The sequence below is a fragment of the Rhea pennata genome, chromosome 16 (genome assembly GCF_028389875.1).
Source record: "Rhea pennata isolate bPtePen1 chromosome 16, bPtePen1.pri, whole genome shotgun sequence".
NCBI classification, from domain to species: Eukaryota; Metazoa; Chordata; class Aves; order Rheiformes; family Rheidae; genus Rhea; species Rhea pennata.
In genome coordinates, this window is record NC_084678.1 from 8,040,360 (window position 1) to 8,064,071 (window position 23,712).

The 23,712-nt window shown below is 42.8% G+C and overlaps 1 protein-coding gene across 5 annotated transcripts in view; it reads left to right on the top strand.

Annotated features, from left to right (window-relative positions):
• The window catches only part of EYA2 (EYA transcriptional coactivator and phosphatase 2), a 90,660-nt gene that overhangs the window by 43,495 nt on the left and 23,453 nt on the right, over positions 1-23,712 (top strand). For all 5 annotated transcript variants that reach the window (XM_062588902.1, XM_062588899.1, XM_062588903.1 and 2 more), the window contains exons 6-9: positions 14,758-14,825; positions 16,012-16,189; positions 17,861-17,988; positions 18,346-18,429. In XM_062588902.1, coding sequence (XP_062444886.1) covers positions 14,758-14,825; positions 16,012-16,189; positions 17,861-17,988; positions 18,346-18,429 — 458 coding nt within the window. The remainder of the gene's footprint in view (positions 1-14,757; positions 14,826-16,011; positions 16,190-17,860; positions 17,989-18,345; positions 18,430-23,712) is intronic.

The window sequence follows — 23,712 nt, forward strand, 5'->3', positions numbered from 1 at the left end:
CATAATCAATGTTTTATCAATCAAAACCATACCTTTATCATTTTAGACCTGAGAAGGATAATGAGCTTGTTTTGAGAAATCCTGAAATGTCACTTCATCTCTGTCCCTCCACCTGCAGTCCAGGGGAGGGCAACTTTGTTCCTCACCTAGAGGCCTCATGTCCTGATTCTACCTCAATATTTAGATTGGACTTGACTAGTGACACAGTTTAAAAAAAAAAAAAAAAAAGCTCAGCACATTGCATTTGAAAGTGCCCTATATTGGAAGTTTGGAAGTGAATATCTGTAAGTGCATAAACTGAGCTGGACATTGAAAGACCAATTCCAGGAGACCAGCATGTGAATATTTTTCCTGTATCTTAGAGGATCCCCCTTCATTACGGCCAAGACGTGACTGCAGTACAAGCAAATATACCCCAGGGAGTTTAGAACAGGCCTGTGTAGGTCCTGGTGCATGGGCAGAGTGAGGAAGCTGCTACAGCACAGCCTCTATTCAGCTGTGGTTGTCTGTGTCCAGACATGCTCATTTAAAACCATCTCCAATTTGGTCACAGCAGCTCTCCAGACAGCAGTAAAAGCGATTGGTGCCATGTGCACATGAGCTCTGACAGAGGCTGGTGCACTGGAGGAAAACCCTTCCAAGCTGTAGCTGGGAGGCAAGTGCTGCTGCTGGTAGTGCTCTGCCTTGGCGTTGTCCTTCCCTCAGCAGTCCTTGATGGGTTGGAAAACCACAGAGGAATTACATGTCTATCCCAAGGTCACGTAGAAGCCACAGGAGGGGAAGAAGAGATCAGGTGTCTGGCTTTGTTTGTTGGTATTGTTGAGGGTCTTTTTTAAAGCCTGTAGGTTAAGTGCCCTTTTGCATCATCATCAGCTATCCCACAGGTAAAGAAAGAAAGAGAAAATTCTCTCCCTCCACAGCCCTGGATGTGAAAGGTGGATGGACATACCCGCTTTGATTTTGAAGTCTGAAAGCAAGCAAAATCCTAAACAGTTATATGACTGAAAAACAAAGTGAAAACCATTTTATTCTGGGAAGTGATTTTAGAAAGCTGGGGACTGTGAGGTGACCTTCTGCTGATATTGGTGTGCTAGTGTTGTCACAGCTCATGTCTCTTACCCTAAGGTGATTTTTGTGGCTTGGATCCCTAATGGGACATGTTGGAGGCAGCTGGGTTGGATGTGCCACAAAGTCAAAGTGTGGGGCCTCTGTTTTTCTTCACCTTGACTCCTGCAAGCTTCTTTCATCCTTCCTGTAAGAGGAGTCCAATTTTTGGTTTCTATTTTACTCCTTGAGCATCTCCATCTTGTCCTGAGACCATGTTACACTCAGTTAGCAGTAGAAATCCTCTTTGGGAAAACTGTCACTTGCAATCACCAGCAGTTCTAGATGCTGGAGTGTCATGGGTTGCTTCATGCTTCATCTAAAGTCTGCAGTGCTTTGTCTACAGGCTCTTGGAGCAACAACAGCTGTGCTATTTCCTGGCTAGCTACTGGATGATTAGATACTGATGGCTGTAACATTGCTACTGACAACATATAGGCATTTTCTGTTGCTGCCTTCTAAGCATGGTATATTCCTGTCTAGGTTTCTGTTGGTTTTTGTTTCCCCAGAACTCGGGCTCCACACATGCTTTGTGTTAGCTTGAAAGAGTCTGAGCTGGTTGAGGAGGCAAACTCTTGATTCACTTGGGACTGAAGTTTTTAAGATGGCCCCTTTGTTCAAACAAGAGGTTTAGACAAGCAAATTTTGTGCATCAGCACTTGAAAATGTTACACTTGCAGAAATCACTGACATAACAGTGCCTGTTGTAAAGTAGCCCAGGAGGAACTTCATGCACACGTGGATGAGCGTGAATGTGCTCCAAGTGCTTCCAGATAATGTTCCCTAGGGCGGTGCTATGGTATTAGATGAAATCACTTCATTTGGTTCAAATTTTTGTCAGGCAGATTATTTCAGCCAGCTTGCTAAGCCCTTAATGCAAAAGAAAAACAAAGGAAAACAGTTTCTGCAAGTGGCAGGTGCTGACGCCAAGGCAAACGGAGCAAGAATAAATGTGTCTTCCTGTTGTAAACAAACATTTCCACCCTTCTCCTACTTGCTCAAGAGCAGGAGAGGCTGAAGCGTCCTGACCGTAAGGTTTGTTTACCTTGCTGAGCACTGCTGAACAGTCTGAAGGAGAAGGCAAGAGCCTTCCTGTGTTGATTGCTACCGAGGAATGTGTGCTCATGCTTTCCCACGCTGCAGCACCTGCAGCAGGGAGGCGCCCGCTCCCCACTGTGGGCCCGCGAGCCAACAGCAGCCTCTCTACACCACCTCACACCAGCACTGTGCAGACCCTTGCCACGTTCACCACTGTCCTGCTGGTCACCCTGTTGCTGACCCCAGGAAATGACTCTGGACGATGGGCTAAAGCAGTTGAAGTACAAGGTTTTATTTATGTGGGTTTTTTTATAAAATCGAATTTCAGGGAGACTTCAAAAGTCCAAGTCTTTACCCTGCTTCAAGGACTAAATGCTTATTACATCATGTCAAAGGAGAGAAAAGATCTTGAGAACAGTGAGAGGTGTGGTGGCTCAGAAAGGCAAGGTATCTCCAGGAGGGTGTGCTACTCAGTTTTGTCCTTTAATGTAGGAGGAAAAATTATTTTCTCAAGCTAACTTCTGCAGGTATTGTAAGGCAGTAATAGCTGAAGTATGTAAGCGAAGTAATTTTGACTGCTGTTTGCCTGCGTTTAGCAGCAGCTCCTGAGAGCTATCTAATGAAGTCATCTGCAGGAAGGAGCATTTGGTTAGCTCATGAATCTCTAGCAGATTCTGTGGAGCCTCAAATCCTCTCTGTCCCCCTAATTCAAGAATTACATGGTGCAGCCAGTGAATAGGCATGTATCGCAGGTGTGTTACGCCAGTCAGAGGAATAAATGACCTCTGATGACAAATACTTGGTCTCCTGGGACTCTTGAACAAATATTCTTTCGTAAGTGCAGAGGTGGTTGGTGCTGGTGGCTTTGCTCTCCTGTTTCTTTGGTACTAGCAGAAACTCTGGCCAGGATGTGCATGTCAGGTTGAGGCCTCTCCTTGGTGGCTGGTTTTGGTAATACGACACTTTTCAAGCCAGAGTCTGCTTTCCTTTATGTCTGTTCGTTTCCATTACAAAAACAGATGGTGCAGGTGTAATCGGGTCGTGTTCAGCTTTTCATCTTTAACTCCAATTATCAATTGTATTCTGGTTCTTGAGCGGGAACAGAATCCACTGAATAGCAGTAATGAGAGTAGGATATGCTTTTGGTCACTGAGTGGTAAACAAAAAAAAAAAAACTATTTTGCAGACAGCCAGAAGGGGAAATCTATTTTCATGCTTCCCTAGCATGAAAATAAATTAAATGTGGAAAGGTTTAGAAGCCAAATATCTAATGCAGATCTCACACATATATAAACATAAAAGATGAGATTGGCAAGTTTATAGCTCTCAAAAATGATGTGGAACTGTATCACAAAGGTACTGTAGATGGAAGTAATGATTGTGATTGCCAATTTATACCCCTAACCTGTCAAAAATAATCTTACCTGAATATTTTCATGCCTCAAAGGAAAAATCCTAATATTTTCCAAACAAATCTCCCTTGTGTAGCTTCTTGTCTGTGGTACTATGCCAAGTAGTGATCAAAAAGTCTAATGAAACCACATACTCCTGCAACTTGTGGTAATTCTTAATTTTCATCTATTTTTACCAAGCTCTAAGCCAATCAGGATGTGAAATGAATGTTTCAGCTAAAATACTTATTTTGGAAAACCTGAGGGCTGTTTTTTTTATTGCTGCCCTCGAAGACATTTTTTATCCATTCCTTCTCCAGCCACTGGGTTATGGCACCTTGTGCATATTAGGTATGGTCTTATCTAATTTTACAGAACTTTTGCAGGTGTATGTAACCCTGATTAGTAGAGGAAGCTCTTCAGGCTGTAAGCTGTTGTTTTGGTGTCATGTAGGCAGCAGGAACTTCAAGCAGCATTTCCATCTAGTCTTGCTAGTAACTGGCCACATCTCTCATCTGTCCACTTGTCATTCCCTGATGTTTTGATCTTTCTGTACCTTGGTTTTATTACAAAGAGAAGACTAAGGTTATAGTCTCATGAATGTTAGCACTTTGTCAACTCGGAAAGAGTATTTCAAAGAAGAGGCTTCACATTAGTATAACAGAACAGAATTTGGCTATATAAAGGGGCAAGATGGTTATCAAATGCTTAAGAAAATCATTTAATCAGCTATGTTAAAATACTATGAGAAAGCTCTACCAGCATATTAGCTAATGTAAAAAACCATCAGCTTTGCAGAGAGTACTCGCAGCCAACGTTTAGAGCGTTTCCCGTGGTTGCCTGAGCATGCGTTATCCCCTTATTGCACATCAGGCCATCTCTTCTCAGCTTGTCATTAATTTCTAGACAATGCCCTGCTCTTTGGTTGTTATTGCTAAAATGACAGCTGGTATGAAGCTATGAAATTGCACAACAGTTAAAACTGTAGCCAAAGACCAATGCAGATACTGTCTTTGGGCAGAAAAACATTTGACCACCATATTTTTTTTCAATATCCAAATCCATCTACCCACAAAATACTTTTTACATTACAAAGGAAAATTCAGTTACGTAACAGGGATATCTTGCATTGCCAAGGAACTACAAGGCAGTATTGAGTTCAGTGCAGACATAAATTTGGGGCCAAGGACCTATGCACTGAAATTTGTTGCTACTGCTGAGCATTTGTTTTTTTTGTAGAGTGCATTTTGATCATCTGTCAAATAATGAATGAGTGAAAAGCAGCATTTCTTTTGTGCAGTGCTGATTTGAAGTAGACTAATTACGTATGTTGCTTATGTTCGTAGGATGAATTGCCAATGAATTGTTATTGCTTGAGAAAAAAAAATAATGTTGAATATTTAGTTAATCAAAATGTTTTCTTATGCTGGAAATATTTTAGCTCTTGTTAATATCTGGATAGTGTAGATATTTTTTTCCAAATAGATGCCTGAATTTCTTGTAATTGTGTGCCAATTTGTGTGCTACATATATAATATCCATTTGGCACAAGTGACTAACTCCGCATGCATGAATTTTGCAAAGGAAGTGGCATGTTTAATTTTAAGCTTGCTTCTTTAAGAACTTAGTGATGAAATGTGCAAGATGGGGAAATTTCAATTTACACTTGTGAAATGTGGATTATGCTTTGGCCTACAGATAGTCAATCCATCTGAAGTCTCAGAAAACAGAGAGAGAGAAAGAATGTTCTCAGCAAACTCATTCGAATACTTCTGATTGGTAAAATTAAAATCTTGGTAGAGACTGAGTAGCCTCTTTCAAAGCTTGTGCTTCACAGCTGGTTTGCATTAGTTGTAGCCTAAAACCGTGGCAGCAGAGCTGTGCTCTGCTCCGCTCCATGGTGAGTTCAGCGGGGAGAGGCCTCTCTTCAGAGGGGTCAGACCTCACTTTTTACAGTGTAAATACAAATTCCCCAAGAATAACAGCACAGTTGCCCTTTCAAAGATTTCTAAACACCAGGGGCTGACCATGCTACATTTACTTTGTTTTAAAGCTAGCCATCTTACAGGAGAGGGAACTCCTGGGAAGAGGCAAAGGTGTTGACAGTGATGCACTGTAAGCTGTAAGGATCTGTGCTACTGCTACTCAAGGAGAAAGCCCTGTGCTAAGTTGTCCTGTTTGCTGCTTGTGCAGACTTTTTTGATGCATCCTTTCAGAAGTCTTGTTGTAATTGGCATTAAAATATACTTTTAGATTCTTACTAAACCAAGATGGACATGGGAAGGGATATGCCATGGGAAGGAATAGACACCGAGTGGACGTTTGTAGAGCTAGGGGAGCAAATGCCTGTTTGCAAGAGAAACGTGCCAACAAATGTTTTGCACATCTGTACTATCAGGCTGGACTGGGGTTTGACCAGTCAGTGGTCTATGTGGAACATCATGGTTTGGTAAGGCTTAAAGCTGTATGAGGACACAGGTTCTCATAGCCAAACAGTACACCTGGAAACTCAGAAGTAAAACCAAAATCACGTTAACTATGGAGATGGTAATGGTACAGGGAAAACCAGGAATCTGTTTTGAGACAGTATTCACTTAGGAGATACCTCATCTCTCGTCTCTACTGAGGTGCTCAAGAGGAGTTTTTTTTGTCAGCGACATGCTGAGGAGAGTTCTACCCACACCCATCTGCCTGTGAAGAGCTGACTTGCTCGTGGATGACGACACATAAAGAGACAGAAAAAGTATAAAGGAAGAAGAATAACATTAATCTGCATTAAAAGCAGCACTTTGGGCATCCTGGCCTCCTACCAATGTGAGGAGTTTTGGAGGAATCACAGAAGAGGAGAATTTTGAAGCATTAGCTTTGCAAATATTTAGGAGGAATGCTTCTCTCCGTGTGAAGAACAGCATGGGAGGCAGCTTGAAAGTTTTGTTTGAATGTCTACCATCTGAGAAATGGAAGCAGGCATGACAGCCATGAATGAGAGAATCAATAAGGGGAGAATTATGAAGGAATTGGATAACAGAAATATGGTTTATATGTGCTGTGATGAGGAAGTGGGAGCAAGAAGAGAGATAAAGAAGTGACATTGTTTCCTTAGCCTGCTGCTTTGACCATCTTGTGAGCAGCAGTTGAGACATCCAGCAGCAGATCACGTTTGCATTTCTGGAGATCTGCTAGAATGCTCAAGACATGGGATAACGGGATCTTGGATGAGAGGTTAGCTGCCTGGATGGATTGGACAGAGCATATAAAAGGCAGAAAGAGATCTTAGTTTTGGTATAGCCTAGATGGTTGTGGTCCTGAGCAAGACACAGAATAGTAATTCTATTCATAGTGATTAAGACAGACAGAGGAGGTGATAATTAAGGTCTCCCCTGTCTAACATGCTCTGGGTGACTGCTTGAGCAGGGGGGTTGGACTAGATGATCTCCAGAGGTTCCTTCCAACCTTACCGATTCTGTGATATTTTAATTATTTTGAGCTTAAGTGCAAATAAACATCCAAAAGAAGAACAAAGATTCTAGTTTGGCCTGGAAAGATTGCCTCATTCCTAGATCTGTGTTCTCCTGTGTGCATATTAACACATTTATATGCACCTGTACCTTTAAAGAGATGAGGAAAAATTATGAATGGTATAAAAGTCAAACTTTACGCTTAAATTGCTTCCCATGAAGCTATGCTGAGTTTTGTGTTGAGATTTCTGCTATACACTAAATGGATGCCTGTATTTCACAGGAAACAATACATCTTTGCTGTGCGATTTTATGTCATAGTTCAACTTCTCAAGTGAGCAGCAGGGCTATATAGCTAATAAGTAGATGAGAAAAAAAGAACATTTTTCATGTGTTAGAGGAAGTTTAGTAGCGAAGAGATGGGCACGTGCTTGCGTCAGTTTGTATTTGCAGTTCACATTTCAGCTTAAAAAGCTCTGTAGTGGAGGGAGCAGCAGTGTGTATTAATGAATTCTGAGAACTGGCTTAATTTCTAAATGTGAAATTAAATTACATGGAAAGTTTTGTTTTTCTGGAATCACATCTAATAATGCTTTCTTGAAAATGTCTAGAAGATTTCTAGAAGAACTAGTATAAAATTACATACGAAAACGTACATCGAGAAACATACCCTGCATAGTCAAGCACTTGAAAGTTAGGAAATGTTAGATTCTTGGTGCAGTGCAGTCTTTGAACTTGAGGTTTTTGTATCTTATTTTCAGGCACTGCATGAGAAATCTGGTGGAAAAAGATAGAACACAGTCATACAATCAAAGGTTGTGATAATGTTTGTATACGAGTAAGGTCTGACCCTCTTTCAGTTAGCACAGGCTGTACAAATCAGGAGTTTCTTAGTTGATGTGCTAGCATCAGGTAACACTTGCATGGCTTTTTGTGTATAGTTGGTAGGCAGTTTCTATTTATATTGGCAGGGTTTAAACACTGAAACTTCTGCAAACACTATGATAGTTAGAACTGCAAGAATACCTGCACTATCTGAAGAGACCACTGAGCCTTATTAAAGACAAAGATGAGGATGTAAACTTGGCTTAGGAAGTCTCTAAGTGGCAAACTAATGGGAGCTGAGAAGGAGAACCAGGAGAAAGCTCTTTTGTCCTGTTCTTATACCTTTCTCTGAGCACCCACTATTGGCTACCCCTTTTTTCCCTGGAGGCACTGCAGCAGTGAAGCAATGCATGGAGGGGCAAGAAAAGGCTTGGGGCAATGGCCTGGGTCCAGAAAGTGTTCAGCAGAGATGTAACTTGCTCTGCAGCAATGGGTCAAAGAGTGGAGGCATAGTGCCCAGCTTGCTCACCTGTTATCCCCTGCCTTTGTATTTAGAGATCCCCCTTGCTCCTCAAGGGCAAGGGAATTGCTAAATATGTGGGTAGGCACAGACCAGGTTTCCAACCCCCAAAGTGCATGATAGCAGAAGTTATAGGACTAGTTAGGTTTTCATGCTGACCTGGGAAATGGAATCTTTTAATCGCTAAGCATGAGACAGTGCAGAAGGTGGCAAATCCAACTTGCATTCACCATGTCCTGTTACCTGTCAGTAGGTTTGATGGGTGATTGTGTCTGGGTGAAACAGCATCTGGAGGAGTCTTATGCCTCCATGGAGCCTCTTATATAAAGTCAGGTTTGCTGATGGTTTTGTAAACGAGACACTATACAGAAACTATGTTTTTCTTGTAACGTTCACTCTTCAACACAAAATATTTCCTTGCAATTTGTTTTTAAAGGCAATCCAGTGTGGTTTCCATCTATAGCTGCAGCATCCTTTGACGGGAGTAGTTAAAAGGAAACTTTCTCAGAAAAGAAACAGAAATGTTTTCCCAGGGCTCAAATCCTGAGAGTAAATATAAACTATCCCAGTGCTTTCAACACCATTGTTGAGCTGCATTGAGCTGTACAGGTGACCGGGTTCAAAAGAATGGTAAAAGCCAGGCCCTTCCAACTGCTCCGGTCATCACTTGTTAAAGCTCTTTGAGGCTCTGTGGGTTGAGTGCTCCCAGAAGCAGGCAGCAGTGGGAAGAACTTTGGCTCAGAAAAATTGTGCTGTGAAATGTGTTTTATATCACCATTCAGAATACCCACAAACACCTGGTCAGGCTAGCAGGACTGAATGGGATTGCAGTGGGAGACCAATGGACATATTTAAAATGGGTAACATATCAGGGAGTATTGTCTGCAGGAGGGTTTCATATGCTTCTGGGAGCAATATGCATTAATAGATGCTGCTGATGTCAAATGCTATAACACTGCAGAACCACCCTTTTTATCTGGGTTAATATAGTGTGCTCTTCCCTGTCTGAGCCCTTCCAGACAGAAATACAAGACTGTTTTTGGAGAAGGGTTCATTAAGTCTAATGGCAAACAGTTGAGCAATATGGTGCAATGTACATATGGGTTGAGTTTTTCTTCTCCTTTAACAGGTCAGATAGTCTTGAAATACCTCCACAGCTGACAACCATGCAACATTTTATGAGTTTTCTTGCCCAATAAATGCAGGCAGATGTTGTAGGATTTGGAACCTTACAAGGCACTGGAGTATAGCTGGCGGGAGGTAATTTTGATGAGTGCTTAACCTCTAGCTAAAAAAGTAGCAGCTTGAAGAAGGCAATATTTACTGCAGGAAACATTAGCTTGTCAGAGAGCTAAAGCACTGCAAAGAGCCTTTTGAATGGCCATGCAAGTCTTCAGCCAGATGTTGTTCATAGTGTAGAGTAATGCACGCTCTGCTGGGAGTTAGACCAGGGCCTTTCCTTGCATCACTCATAGTCAACATTATTTCCTGTAGGAACAGCTTGCTAATGTAAGAATACACAAGCCATTATAGTCAGGCTTATAAAATACCATGCAATTCAACTGAACCCTGTAGGCATTTATTTTATTAGTGTTAAGTGATCAAATAATCCTTTGAGAGAACTCTCACTGGAACCACTGTATGATTCATCTACAGGTTAGGAGAACAACCTAAGTCATAGCTGTACTGTTTTATTTCAGGCACATTCAGAAGTGCCTGTGGTAGCTATCCACTGAATTCCCTAGCCTCAGCCCAGCTTTCCATCTTCTGGGTGTTCTTGGTCTCCCAGTTGCTGCTAGCTACCCAAGTGGCTATGAAAGTGCCCTGCTGTACAACCCTATTGAGATCTGGCTACCTTCAACTCTGATTTTTGCATATTTCATTAAATATTGTAATGGAAGTGCAAACTATCTGTTCGTGTCAGTATAGCAGTTTGTTCTTTTTTGAGCAGCACAAGAGACAGAACACCTTTCTGATGACAGATCCCCTCTGATTTGTGAGATGTAAGGAAGGGTGCAGACCTAATTTTCAGAGCTTCCTACGAGACTGAGCTGAACTCTACTACATGTCCATTCTATCTTCATAACCACAGCTCCTCGAGACACTGATGTTCTGTTGATGCACTCTGAGTCACAAGCTGCTTCTGAAAGAAAACCTTTTTTTGACAATGCCAAAGCTTAGTCCTGAAGATACTGAAAATAACCCTGAACTTTCTTTTATTTTCTTTACTTGTCTGAAAGGAAGGAGGGATGGGGAAATGCTACTTGTTACAGCAGTGATGGAAAGAGAAATGGAGAAACTGAGAGGAAGGAGAAATTGGCATGAAAGGTTTTGCAGCAGCACAGTCCAGTTCCCACACCACTGAAACTGTCCTTCACTGTGGCATAGGCTACAAAATACTTGAATTAAAAGGCGGATAAGGGAAGAATAGCAAACGAAATCCATCTGTTGTGAAGAACAGGAATATAACATCAATCAGCTCACAAAATTTTCCTCTTTAAATGTTGCCCTTAGACACTCAGAAGGGCTACATTTACTTAGCAGGGAAAAGCTGTGGTACAGAGTATGTACAACATATGCATGGCCTTTATGCATGCAAGTGTGTTTGTGATATATATATATATATATATATATATATTCTTTACAGGATCGTTTACAGTGCTGTACATCTGAAGAGCCATTTTTCTCTAGAATACAGATTGTTTTATTACCAGCTAAATGTTCCTTAAGCTACCTGTGAATGAGGGCATTGTGACATTTAGCAACTGGTTTGATTGAACACAGATGTGAACCATATTCCATATGGAGAAGATCCAAAGGGAGAGGTCCTAGGGTTGTTTCTGATTTGCAAGTAGGAGTTAATGCAGTCGCTTGACACTGCGCTACCAAAATGGATGGAAACAAATCCCTCGCTCACCCATCTACAGTAGAGTGAACCTAAAAAGCCGCTGCAGTCTGGCCAGGAAGAAATGCCAGTGTGTGTGAAAGCAAAAGCCCTATGGAAATGGGCAGTATCCATACAGAAGTGGGAGAGGGCATGAGCATCGCTCACCCAGAGGCTTCCTAGCACTGCCCTGTTTTGTATGACTACTGCTTTTCACATGTCATTCAAGGCACACTAATTATTACAGTAAGTGCTATTGCCTTGGAGAGCATTTGAAGTGATTGGATAAATGGTTGGAAGCAGTTGTGAGGAATAGGGATAAATTGATAATGGCAGTATTAGAGGATTTTTGATAATTTTTCAGCATTTCTTGAGTGTAAAATTTGCTTACACAGAGCTGAAATTTCATGCAGTGGAATTCATGTTACTGAAAGAAAATGAAACATTTAGGGCCATTTTTGATGCATTTTGGGCTGCTGATTTCTGAGGGGCAGCTGACAAATTGTAGCTAGCATGTTCTGCTCTTCTGTGGGTAAAGAGGGAGGTTTTTCCTCTGTGTCTTCAGCTGCCATGGTGCCTGTTTGTTTTCCTTCCACTTGGACTGCTTGTGCAGCATTGGAAAAGTGGGCTTTCCAAGAAACCTAGCCTGTAAATTGGAGCTGGGACTGTACTACAGTCCCTAAGAGACAGCTGTAGTCCTCAAGAAAAAGGTTAATGTTGAACATAGTTAAAATAAAAATTTCTGAACCTGAGTCTCTCAGAACTTTCTGCTTTGTGCAGGTGAGTGATTTCTTCTCCTAACTTTTCATCCTTATTCAGCTGGGAAGAAATTCTGAGTTTTTAGTAGCTTTGCTTGGTTTTCTAGAGCATCCTTATCTGTGTCTACTCTGCCATAACAAGAGCAAGGTGTCTGGAGATATGGAGCTTAGCAGTGGCTCTGGAGCTCCTCCGCAGGGATTGCCTTCCTGAATGCCGTGCCATAGGGGTGAGAAAGGTGGTTGTTTTTGATCTCAATTTTGACAAGAGAGGCTTGGCTCATCGGGAATGTATCTCAGAGTTTGACTGCTTGGTCAGATCCCTCTCAGCACCCTGGAAGGGTACCTTGGTAGATATATATTTAGTGCTGTGTCAGCAGCTTAAGCTGCTGACAGCAGGTGAGTCCCCATCACCTCCGCCAAGTCCTTTCTTCGTGACCAAACACTCCTACCGGATCGGGACACGATGACGGCAGCTAGCACACATCTGAAAAAGCTGTGTTGCCAAAATCTGTACCTGTGCCTGCTCTGAATTTAAGGTTTCTGAAATACCTGTTTCACTAGAATTTAAATATATGGGTGAAAAAAATAAGTTTTGTCTTCTCACCATAGTTGTCTGGGCAGAGGGAACCGCACTGGAGAGGCCAGCAGTGAGACCCTCCTGGGACACGCTCACACTGGGGCATCTCTGCAAAAATATTCCACAAAACTGCAGTGTGAACTGTATTATGCAGCTCGTGCAAAATTCATTGCAAAATCGTTCTGATATTGCAGGGTTTTTTTATTTAATTCTCTCAAATTGTTTGGAAAAGGGGAAGCTGCGGTATTGTGTGCAGGTAGCACAGCAATAAATATGTTCTCATCACAGTTTACACACAAAGCGCGAGTCCCTCGAGGTAACTCATCCCCCTCTTGACAGCTTTAATAAAGGATGATGGATTGTTTCTAAACAGCGGTTTGGGAAGATCAGAAGCTCCCCTGTAGTGCGTGGAGCGCGGGTGTACAAGAGCTGCTGCACGTGCCGCCAAAGTGGTTTGTGCCCGTAAGCAGTGGGCTGTGCTCCCCCCCTTCATCATGGTGAGAAATGCGTAGTTACCACAGAAACATCTTCATCCTGCTGCATCTTAGTTGCTTTTTGAAAAAAATGTGCAGAAAAAGGGAAGCTAGCGTAGGTGAGAGGGGTGCTGCCCGGAGGGGTCCATCCCCCTCCTGCTGTGCAAGCTCTCCTTCTAGGACTGTGTTTTGGGGTAGAAAGAGGAGGACATGCCACCCACCTGCCGTGGCTCAGCTCTGTTTTGGACTGAGCAGGCCTATGAGGGGTTCGGCTTTGGATTCTTGTCCTCTCTCGTGTCCCTTCTGTTCCCTTCCCGGTCTCTGCTTTTGGAAGGACTACGTGTGGCAGCAGATTGTGCCTGGAGGGCAGAGTCCTCCTTGTTGTCCTCCTCATTCCTGCTGGGCATGCAGTTTATTGCTGGCCACACTTGGCAGAGCAGAGTTTGTTCAGCTGCCTGTTCCCAAACTAATCTGGTGTCTTAAAATAAAAATGAGCAAATGGGTCTTGGGGGAAAGGATGCCACATGAAGGCATGGAGAGAGGCATCTGGCTAGAGCGGCTCTGCTCAAAAGCAGTCCCGCAGTAAGAAACCAGAGAGGAATAAAAGGTTCCTGCGTGCCTGAGTAGGGTTCAGTCCACGAGTGTATGGAAGTGGAGCCCGTGCGAGAACCTGCCATGGCCGCACAGCCCCAGAATTGTACCTGTGTTGCTGTATTCAGCTGTGGAAGTAGCAGGGCAGAGCACCCTCTGGATCCTGCCTCCTTCCAGCTTCCGGTGTAGCCCAGCTTTCCCTTCCCATTCGTGAGCGGAAGCCCTCAGAGCAAGCACTGTGCAAACCTTGGAAGAAAACTTTTTGAGTAATTTAGCATCGTGCCGTGCCAGTTTCAGAGGCAGGTTGCTGTCCGGGGGAAGAAAACGTGGAACAGCAAACAGCGGAGACTGGAGCTGAGTCAAGGCCAGACTTACCAGAGGCAATGGATCCAAGCAATGAGAAGCTCTGAGCTCTTCCACCACTTCCCTGGTGGGAGTTAAAGGAGGGCTATCTATATAGAGCTGTTCCAGATTTTTTTTCTCCTTCACCCAAAAAATCCCAGTATCTGTAGTAATGTTTCACCCAGCGAAGGGGCCTGGCTGGACATCGGCTGTTTTACTGAAGGGGAATTGAGTCATTTCCCTTCCTCATATGGCAAGACGTAGCAATGCTTTCGTTCCGTGCTGGCCTAGAAACCTCAGCAATATCATTCTTAGCATCGCTAGGGAACAAATTTTCAAACAACTTTCTAAAATTCACGTGTGCCTGGCCCACCAGGATTGATCCCAGGACATATCTGTTCATGATAGTGTACGTGTGTGTACTTGGATATGTTATCTGTGGGGTTTTCCAACATGAGAAGAACAAAAAAGACCTGTTCTGCTATTTACAGGAAAGGGGAAGGTACTAAATTTTAAATTCTGCTTGAATCCTTATTTTCCAGCTTTCCCCCCCCCCCCCCCCAGTTTCCCAGCTCTGTATTTTATTTTTTTTAAGTGTATGTAATAGTTATCTTCGAATAATTTTAAGCAAACTTCAGTAATAGCCCCAAATCCTCATGGTCTGTATTTGTTACGTGAAACACTACTTTCTTCTAGAGTCCAAATACTTCACTTACTGTTGCAGACTCTTTATTTAAATATATATAGTTACTTTGATTTCTGGTGTAGCTTATGGGTGTGATGTTCTTTCTTTTAGGCACAACAGGGATTTACCAAGGAGCCAACAGCCTGGCAAATTCTGCAGGGTTTGGTGCTGTGCATCAGGTACGGCTCAGCATTCGTGCTGACAACCCCACTGGTTGTGTTCAGGGAGGGAGGGCGGCCGGTGCCGCTGGTGGTCTCTGCCACGTCCCTGCACAGTGGTGTGCTGAGAGGTTCATCCTTCTCGTACTGTCTCGCAACTATTGAAAAGGTTTCCCATCGTCTCCAGAAAGAAATAGCAGTGTTACAGGCTAAGAAGTAAACAGTGAAGGAGGAAAGGATTTTTCTGCTTAGTATGTATTTAATACCAGAAAGTAATTAACATTTTTTTAAAAAAAGACACTTTTGTTGAAAAACAATCCCTGAAGTATGAATACTGCTGTGTGTAAAAGCAAATAGGTGGACTAGAGCAGGAGTCATAAACAAAAATGAACGAAAGAAATTAAACTTTATATACTTGTCTGGAGAGAAGTTTCTGATCTATTCAAGGTCCTTCTCACAAAAAAGAACAGTTGGAGAGAATGGTATTTAGGATCCTTAAAATCAAGACAAAAGGTAGTGCAACACCCTTTTTTGACATGATTCCTCTACTGCACTGCAGATCTCCAAGATCACTCACACCTCTTGTTACTAGTTTGGATTTGTATAGCCAAGGGCACTCATTCAGGCATTTAGTTGCTGCTGAGCTAGCTGGAAAATCTCAAGCATGAACCTTTCTGCAAAACAGTTATTACATTTATTTTTTTGTTTTTGTAAGCCATTCAAACAGCTGATCAGAAAATGTTGCTGATCATGGGAAAATGCAGCCTGTTTCACCCCTTCCCTCACCAGTTATTCATTCCGGTTTTCTAGTTTCTCAGGTATAATGTCGTCGTGGAGATGGCATGATCCATTGCTGTCCTTCTCAAAATACAGCCCTACTTTGCTCCTATATAAAATTGTTGAACTCTGTAATACCAAATGCGTCAGCGGTGATAAATAAAATCCTACAGAAAAAAACAGAACTTTCCTGATTTTTGACCTCTTGTTGATTCAGCTGATCTTAATAAAGTAGGAGTGTATTTGGGAGAAGTCGAAATGTAATTTCTAAAGTGATTAAAACATGGTCCTTTAGCGAAAGCATTCCTCAGACTTGACTTGCTGTGTGCTTAGATAATGCTGCCTTACTGCATGCGGTGACTGGCGCATTTATTTATACAATGAAAACTGTCATATGCAAAATGCACATGTTTCTTTTTCCCCCCCAAAGGAATATTCATCCTACCCAAGCTTTCCTCAGAGCCAATACTCTCAGTATTACAGCTCTTCCTACAACTCTCCTTACGTGTCGGCAAACAGCATTAGCCCATCAGCCATCCCCACGTCCACTTACTCGCTGCAGGACTCATCTCACAACATCACCAGCCAGAGCACAGAATCACTCTCTGGTAGGTGCCTCTTATGTTTGCTGATAGATTTCTGTAAATGTTTTTATATTTGTTGGATTTTTGTAAGTATGTGCCCAGATGAACCAAATTTCCTGGCTAAGTCTTACTACTGATACTAACAGTTCTGCTCAGTCAGCACTACACGAAGTTTAGATAAGAGATTAGAAAATATAAGCTCTCTAAGAGCAAACTGGGTTGTTTTTGTGGTCTGATATCTGCTGTTTACAGGTAGTACAGAAAGATAGAATAATTACTTATAACTTACAATTACTTATACTTACCAGATAAGTACTATGTGTAGCAATGAAGAGTTCAAAACAAATGGGCATGCTCTGAAACAGCCACATGTCACCCTATGCTGACTTTATAGCCCACATCTCCATCGAGATTTATGTTCACTTCTAACAGCTACAGGTAATCTGTGCATTCATAAATAAGTACATGAAGAGAAAGTTTTTCTTAAAAAAAAAAAATAGATAAAATTAAGATAGCCTAAATAGAAAGTTTGGTATGAGTTCCACAGAAAAGCACCCATACCTTCAAAATTTCTGGACTCTGTTTGAGAGTGTAACTCTTGAAAGTCTCAAGGCTTAAATGGTTTGTAGAATTACTGATGGATTATTATCCTCTTATGTACCATTCGCATGCAGTCTTCACATATCGTTTCTCTACTGAAGTTTTTGTTGGCATGCAGTAACATTTATGTAAAACACCACATAATTTGTGGATGAGCACAATATACGCCCATTGCAGGGCTGCTGACTTATGGAACAAATCTGAACATCTGTGGTTGCTCTGAAAGAAAAATAAACTAATATTGTTTTTTAAAAAGAAGTGATCACAGATTGCTCTGAAAGCACTTGGAGGATTTTCTATTCTTGAGATATTATCTCAGCCTGTTTGAGAAAAGGTGATTTCAAACAGGCCTCTTAGCCCCAACCCAAGCTTTTCTGAAGAAGTATTTGGCTGTTGGAAGCTTGGGAGGCCACAACTTAGCAAGGCGAAAAGAAAAGCATGTTTGAAAAGGATTTGTGGTGTAAGGTAAGTGAAATCTGGACAGGTTTATGAAACTCAAGCCAATCAAAATAGATACTTTATACGGGGAGCTTCACCTTTGTTTCTTTTGTTATTTCTAGACTACTGTCCTCTATGAAATGATTAACTAGGGCTAAAACTGGCTAATTAGGTATTTTTAAATAGATGTTGAGGTTGAAAATATCTTTTTTAAATGTTTTATGAATGTTCACGATTAAATTTTTTTTTTACAAAAATTGAAGAGGTTCCTTTTCTATTGTCTTTCTAATTTCTCCCTTTGGAAGGTGAAGGGGTGAGAGTAAAATTCAAAAAGATGCTTCTTTTAAAGGAAAAAACATGATGAGTGAAGTTTTATGTGGCATATCTATTTTAAAATTAACTATATATAATCTTAGCCACTTTTGAAATTATTGTAATACAAACCTTTGAAATGAAAAATTAGATGAAACAAAAAAAAATATGAAAAGCCACTGTGAGCGGCTTCTCTAATGATGTCTATTAGCACAGATAGAGTAAGTTTTTCTGGGAGTGTTTTTGTTCTGTTTCTGTCACTCTCCACTGAGAGATTTCCTGCTTTAATTGTTATGATACAATGCAAAATTCAAGCCTACGGCGTCATTCCTGTCTTTGCAATAGGGGAATATGCAACAACACCGGGCAAAGACAGCGAAGCAGAGAGGCACCACAGAGCGGCTGACGGCAAGGTACGAGCCCGCTCGAAAAGAAGCAACGATCCTTCCCCTACTGCTGACAACGAGATTGAGGTATGATACCAGCTTACATTCCCGCGGTCAGTCTGGCAAAGGGAACCTGGTGCGGCAATTTATTCTCCCCCGGGCTCTTTCCCAGGATGCGTGGCGTTCCCCCGTGGTGCTGGGCAGCTGGGCGGTGGGGGGGACTGGCAGAGTGGCAAGCTCACCTGGCATCGTGACTTCTTTGCTTTTCCTTGGCCTGCTTGCAGGAGGCATCTCTGCTCGGGACTTCCACTGGGTTTGATGCCTTAAAAAGCCCTAGTCCAATAGTCTGTATTTCCTGACTGAACCAATTCCTGCAAATGCTTAACATGTGACCATGTTTCTTTTTTTTTTTTTCTCCCTCCCCATCCCCATCTTTCATCGCAGCGTGTGTTTGTGTGGGACTTGGATGAGACAATAATTATTTTTCACTCCTTACTCACGGGAACCTTCGCATCCAGATATGGGAAGGTAAAATTTGATTTGTCTCTCTCTCTCTCTCTCTCTCTCTTTTTTTTTTTTTTTGGGGGGGGGGGGGGGGGGGGGGGGGGGGGGAGGTAACGTTACTGCTTGTCCAGCCAAATTGCATTGGGAACTGTGGAGGCAGCTAATAAGACAGCTTTTCAAGCAGATGCTGCTAATTTTATTCAGACGCATTCATGTAAATATGTCTGGTGGTATTTCCTCCTAACATGTGAAAATGTAATTTATTTCCCCTTCGTGCTGCAAGTAGCCCTCTGTTTTTCAAAAGCTGGTATTGTTTGAGGGCTGCTAGATGGGACACCAGGATGTTCTTACATGTTCTTTCTCCTCTAAGAGATTATCCGGCAGCCAGGGCACAGTAACTCTAGCCTTAGTGAGGTAACATATTTTTTTGTTAGACCAATGATTTCATGAGAACCTCAGACACCTGGTTTTCAGAGAGCTTTCATGCTGGTCAGCTCAGACTGCCAGGAGCAATAGCGGTGCTTCTTCCCACAGGGCCACTGGAGCCCTCATTTTTAAGAGGTTTTAGGAAGGATACGGTTAGCCACCCGCTTTGGGAAGCTGGCACTTGGGGTCTTTAGGCAGATCTCTCTGTGGCTGAACGTGGCTGCTGAGGAGAAATGCTGGCTCATGGATTTACTGCTGTGTGCTTCACTTTCTTCCTAAGGCAGTTTTTTACAATAAACACTTAAGTCACTTTAAATTATGGAATGTCAAATACTTTTAAGTGGGTAGGAAAAAAGACAGTATCATTACCTAATTAAAGGTGGATGACCTATTTGGCAGCTGTTTCCACAAACGGCTTTGAACAGTCAGCTTCATCAGGAGACTGGAAAATAAGCCTGCTTCTCTCGAGAAAGTAGAAATATGATTTGACATCATTTCATGGCTTTCCCAGCTGTACTTGTTTTACGATGGTTATAACAAGCTGAACGTGTAATTAGTAAGATAGATTTATTGTTTGCTGTTAGATGTGTGTGGTTGTAAAGGATATAAAATGGTGTTTGTGGTGTGGAAGTCTTCTGCAGCGTTGGGAAGGCTGCTAACACTTCCAGCAGCACCCTCGGAAAACCAGGCATGTTTCCGAGCAGGGATTTGCTCGGACCTGTGTTGTCCAGGGTAATTGAAGCAGTTACTTTTCCCAGGGAATGTAGGGTCTGAGACAGTCAGAGGCTTACGTGTGCAAGCTCAAGCCTGGCTGCCTGCAAAAAAATAGCAGGAATTAGGCAGGACTGGGAAATGTAAACCTGCGCAACGTAGAGCTGCTATGTGGGTGTCGCTGGGCTCGGGCAGAGGCTGAGACTGGCATGTGGAGGGAGTTCCTGTCCTCACGCTGGGGAGCCAAGCCAGACCAAGGCACAAAGAGGGTACAATGAGGGTTTTTTGATTTTTTTTTTTTTTTTTTTTTTTTTTTTTGAACGAATGACCTACTAAGTTACAACAGGCTTTTTGGAGGAACTTCTGTAGAAGGAATTTTCATACTTCTTCATTTATTTCATCAGTATTAAGTTCCCCGGGGCTTTTCTATAAGGGAAATGGTTCTGTTACAAAAGTATTATAGGCTAACAGCTTGATCCAAAATCCAAAGACAACTTGAGGCTTCAGTGGGCTTTGGAGGAGCCCTTAAACCAAGAGGGAAATAGATCCTACTCAGGCAAGGTGTCCTGGGAACCGTTAAAGAGTAAACACAATTCAGAAATGTTTAAAGTGAGCTGAATTATCAAGTATAAGTGAAGCCGTGAGCCAGAGCTTCATACTAGCCAAGCAAGAAATCCTGAAACTCAATAGGAAGTGTTAATCTCAAAGTAAAGTCTTAACATCAGGACCTAAAATTCATATTTTTTTCCCCCCATAATGGAGTCACATGTCTTTAGTTTGGAGAGTATGTACTTTGAATTAGATCTTACGTGTGGAGGCCTTGATTCCATGCGTGTTCCTTCAGAAGAAGTGCCGGCTTACGTGATCTTCACCATTCCTCTGGTTCACATTAATGTCCTCTCCATCGTGCTGGTGTAGCTGCTGTTCAGCCCCTTGGTGAACTGGGCTGCAAAGCTGATAAAGCTGGATGTTTCTAGAGTGTTTTTCTGAGGAAAGGAGAGAGGGGGAAGAGGAACAGTAACGGTGGCTTCAGAGATTTGGGACTGGGTTCTTCAGCTACAAAATCTCAAAGCTTCTGCCTGTTGTCCCTTCCTTGGTGGTTGTGGTAATAGGGAGCTGTCTGAAAAACCTTGCTTTGGGGGGAAAAAGAAAAAAAGAGGCTGGGCAAAATTCACCAAAGGGTTATCAGCTATAGTCAAATGCTCCAGTGAATGGTTTCAGACCAGATTTCATGTTAAATTTACCTTTATTTCTAGTCTGAAACTCACCGCAGGGAAACCTCTGACACAAACCTTGTCCTTGCCAAAGGTGCTGAGCTCCTCAGGGCATGGACACTTCAGCTCAGGTGTTAAGAAAATAATTTGCGCACAGCACTTATAGAAATTAAAGCACAAGATGTACTCAAGGTTGGTGAGCAAATTAATGGCCCAGCTTGGGTACCTTTTCAGTCCCTCTGGCCAAACTGTTTGCTCTATCCAGTGGACTTGCGCAGACCTCCTATGTTGGGTCGTAATGCCTTTCCGATGCAGCCCCAGCGGTGCAACCTTCGTGGTGGCAGGCAGAGCGGCCCGCGGTGTCATCTTGCCGCTCGCTTCCCTGCGGCGGCTGCACGGCCACAGACCTGCCCGAACGCCCCGCGTCACGCACCTGCTGGCTGGGGCAGCCGAGCTGTTGGGCCAGGCAAAGCTCCCCCAACCACTTGTTCCTCGATGGGAGGCCCTTGGACTAAGGAAAAGTTTAAAAGAAGGGAGAAAAAAAAAAAAAAAAAAAAAGGGAGCCCATATCCAATTAGCCCTGCATCTTGTGTTCTAGAGGGTTTATAAACCTGTTCTGCAGGCTTCCCGTCACTGTATGGGTGCAGAATATTTACCCTCTGCCTAGAGACCATGACAGACCTAGACCATTATTATAGCTTAAGGTTCTGTACCCCCAGCCCTTTTAATCCCCCGAGCCATGCACAGCAGAGCTCCCTTCAACAGGGAGATGGCTGCAGTCCTTGCCGTGCCTGCAAAGAACTGCGCACAAAATCACAAGCAAAACGCAATGGGAAAAACGGGTGAAAATGCATCGCAGTGCTCGTAGAGTCTCCAGGAGTGGGGTGAATGCCAAGGGGCTTTGGCCATTTGTTTGAAACAGCTAGGCACACTATGGAAGCACTTTTCTGATGGTATTAACTTCAGACACAACAAAAAGAGGTTGCAAGCAGTCCCGTGCCAAAGAAAATCATGAGTCTATTCCCTTTTCCCTGACTCTTGAGCACTTTGCAAGCTTGTTCCATAATCTTTTCTGTCAAAGCTTTTTTAAAAAATACTTCTGCCTCTCTTTCAGTCAAGGAAATTTAAGTATTATATGACAGATTCATCTCATGCTTTTTAAAGGAGTAATATGGAGAAGAAGGGGGGCACCAGGTGCGTTGTTTTCCCTAGCTGTATCTGTGAAGCTAATAGCTTTTCCCAGTATTCTGTACTTTTCCCAGTACTTCTCCAGCGTGTGCATTGTTTTGTTCTGTGTTGTTTTGCTTCAGGGTGAAACATGGCCCCAGGACTTTAGCGTCAAACTGAATTGTGATTGAATTAAATCTAGAGCTAAAACTAATGTTTCCATGAAACAGTTACTCTAAAATCCTGGGACCAAATGGAAAGGATTTATTTTTAGCACTGAATTAAAGAAGTGAATACAGAGGTCAGTCTAAACACTTGAATTGCATGAAATCTTTATGTGCCCTTTGACAATGCATGATCTCTAACGTTCCCCTTTCGATGCATAGTATCTTCTGAGGTTATTCAGCATCTTGCATTGACTTGAATTAAAAACAAAACCAAAAACTAATAGAATACTTTATAACCTAGTTTTAAGCAAGGGCCATGCAAAGTCATGTTCTAAATACTAGTTAGCTTAACTGAAAGTTTTTCCACCTGGCTCTGTTGCACTGTGTCTCTGTGAGCCTTGTCCGTGCAGACGCTTGCCTCGAGCGGCTGCTCCGGCTTGTCTCAGCTGGGACTTGCTGTTGGCCACAGAGCTGCTGCGTGCTTGCTTGACTGCTATAGAAGCTATTTGTTTAAGATGACTTATATTTTTTATTATTTTTTATTGTTATTTATTTTAATTTTTTTAATGCATTTCGTGTTTTCTAACTGCATTAAATTTACCCCGGTGCAAGCAGGCTCTGCCCTCGTGCTCCTGCAGCATCCCAGGCACACGGAAACAAGGGTCTCCAAGGATGGTCAGATTTTGGACGTACTAGGGACAGGGTGGCTAAAGCTGTTGCTTGGCCCAGGTGAGGACAGGACCTGAAAGGCATTTTCCAGTGTTTGATGCAAACATCATAGCGGTGCACATCAGCACACTGCAACCAGCCTGTCTCGTTCTCACCAGAAACGATGCTGCGGAAGTAAAAAATTATTCTCCCTCAGAAGTTTGGCTGGCAATGATAGATTCTCACCAATTTTCCTTTAAATGAATTATCATTTTAAATTAAAAAAAAACAACCAAACAAAAAAAAACTTGAGAAGTTCCTGCTTAGCTGTACTTGAGATGCTTTTAAAATACCAGAGTTGTGGGTTTTTGTTTTCCCCCCCCGCCTTCATCGAAGGCTTCAAGTAGCTCCTGCTTTTCCCTGCTGTGTTCGCTCCCAGGACCCCGGAGCCGGTACCTATGTGAAACACCGTGGGGATTTCATCCAGTCTGAGGGTGATTCGTGCTTCTCATGGCCAAATCAGTCCTTTACTACTTTACAAACTGAGAAGGCATAAAACCCCATTTTATTGCTCGGCCGTTAAAAACTATTTGTGGAAGTTGCCGAGGTTGAGATCGAAGGCGCCCTCCCTCGAGAGCTGTTGGCTAGATCAGAGCACCACGGCGTCTCTTTTCTTCTTCTTCCCTCGCTTGAGCTGCGGCCTTATATCACTACCGCCGGTCAAACATCTGAGAGTTTTCCATTCCTTTGACAAACATGAGCCAAAGTGCTTAAGGACATCTGTTTATTTTATTTCTTTAATGAGAAAACCTTCCAATTTCTTCCTGGCTCAGCTGTGTTTATTTACATTTTGTTAGTGAGACGTGTGGGGCACCTGGGGACGCCGAAGCCCCGGCGAGGCGCGGGCTGCGGGCCGCCAGCAGGCGTCCTGGTCAGAAAGGCAGCATAAGCCCTTCCGAAGGAAAACACAGGCC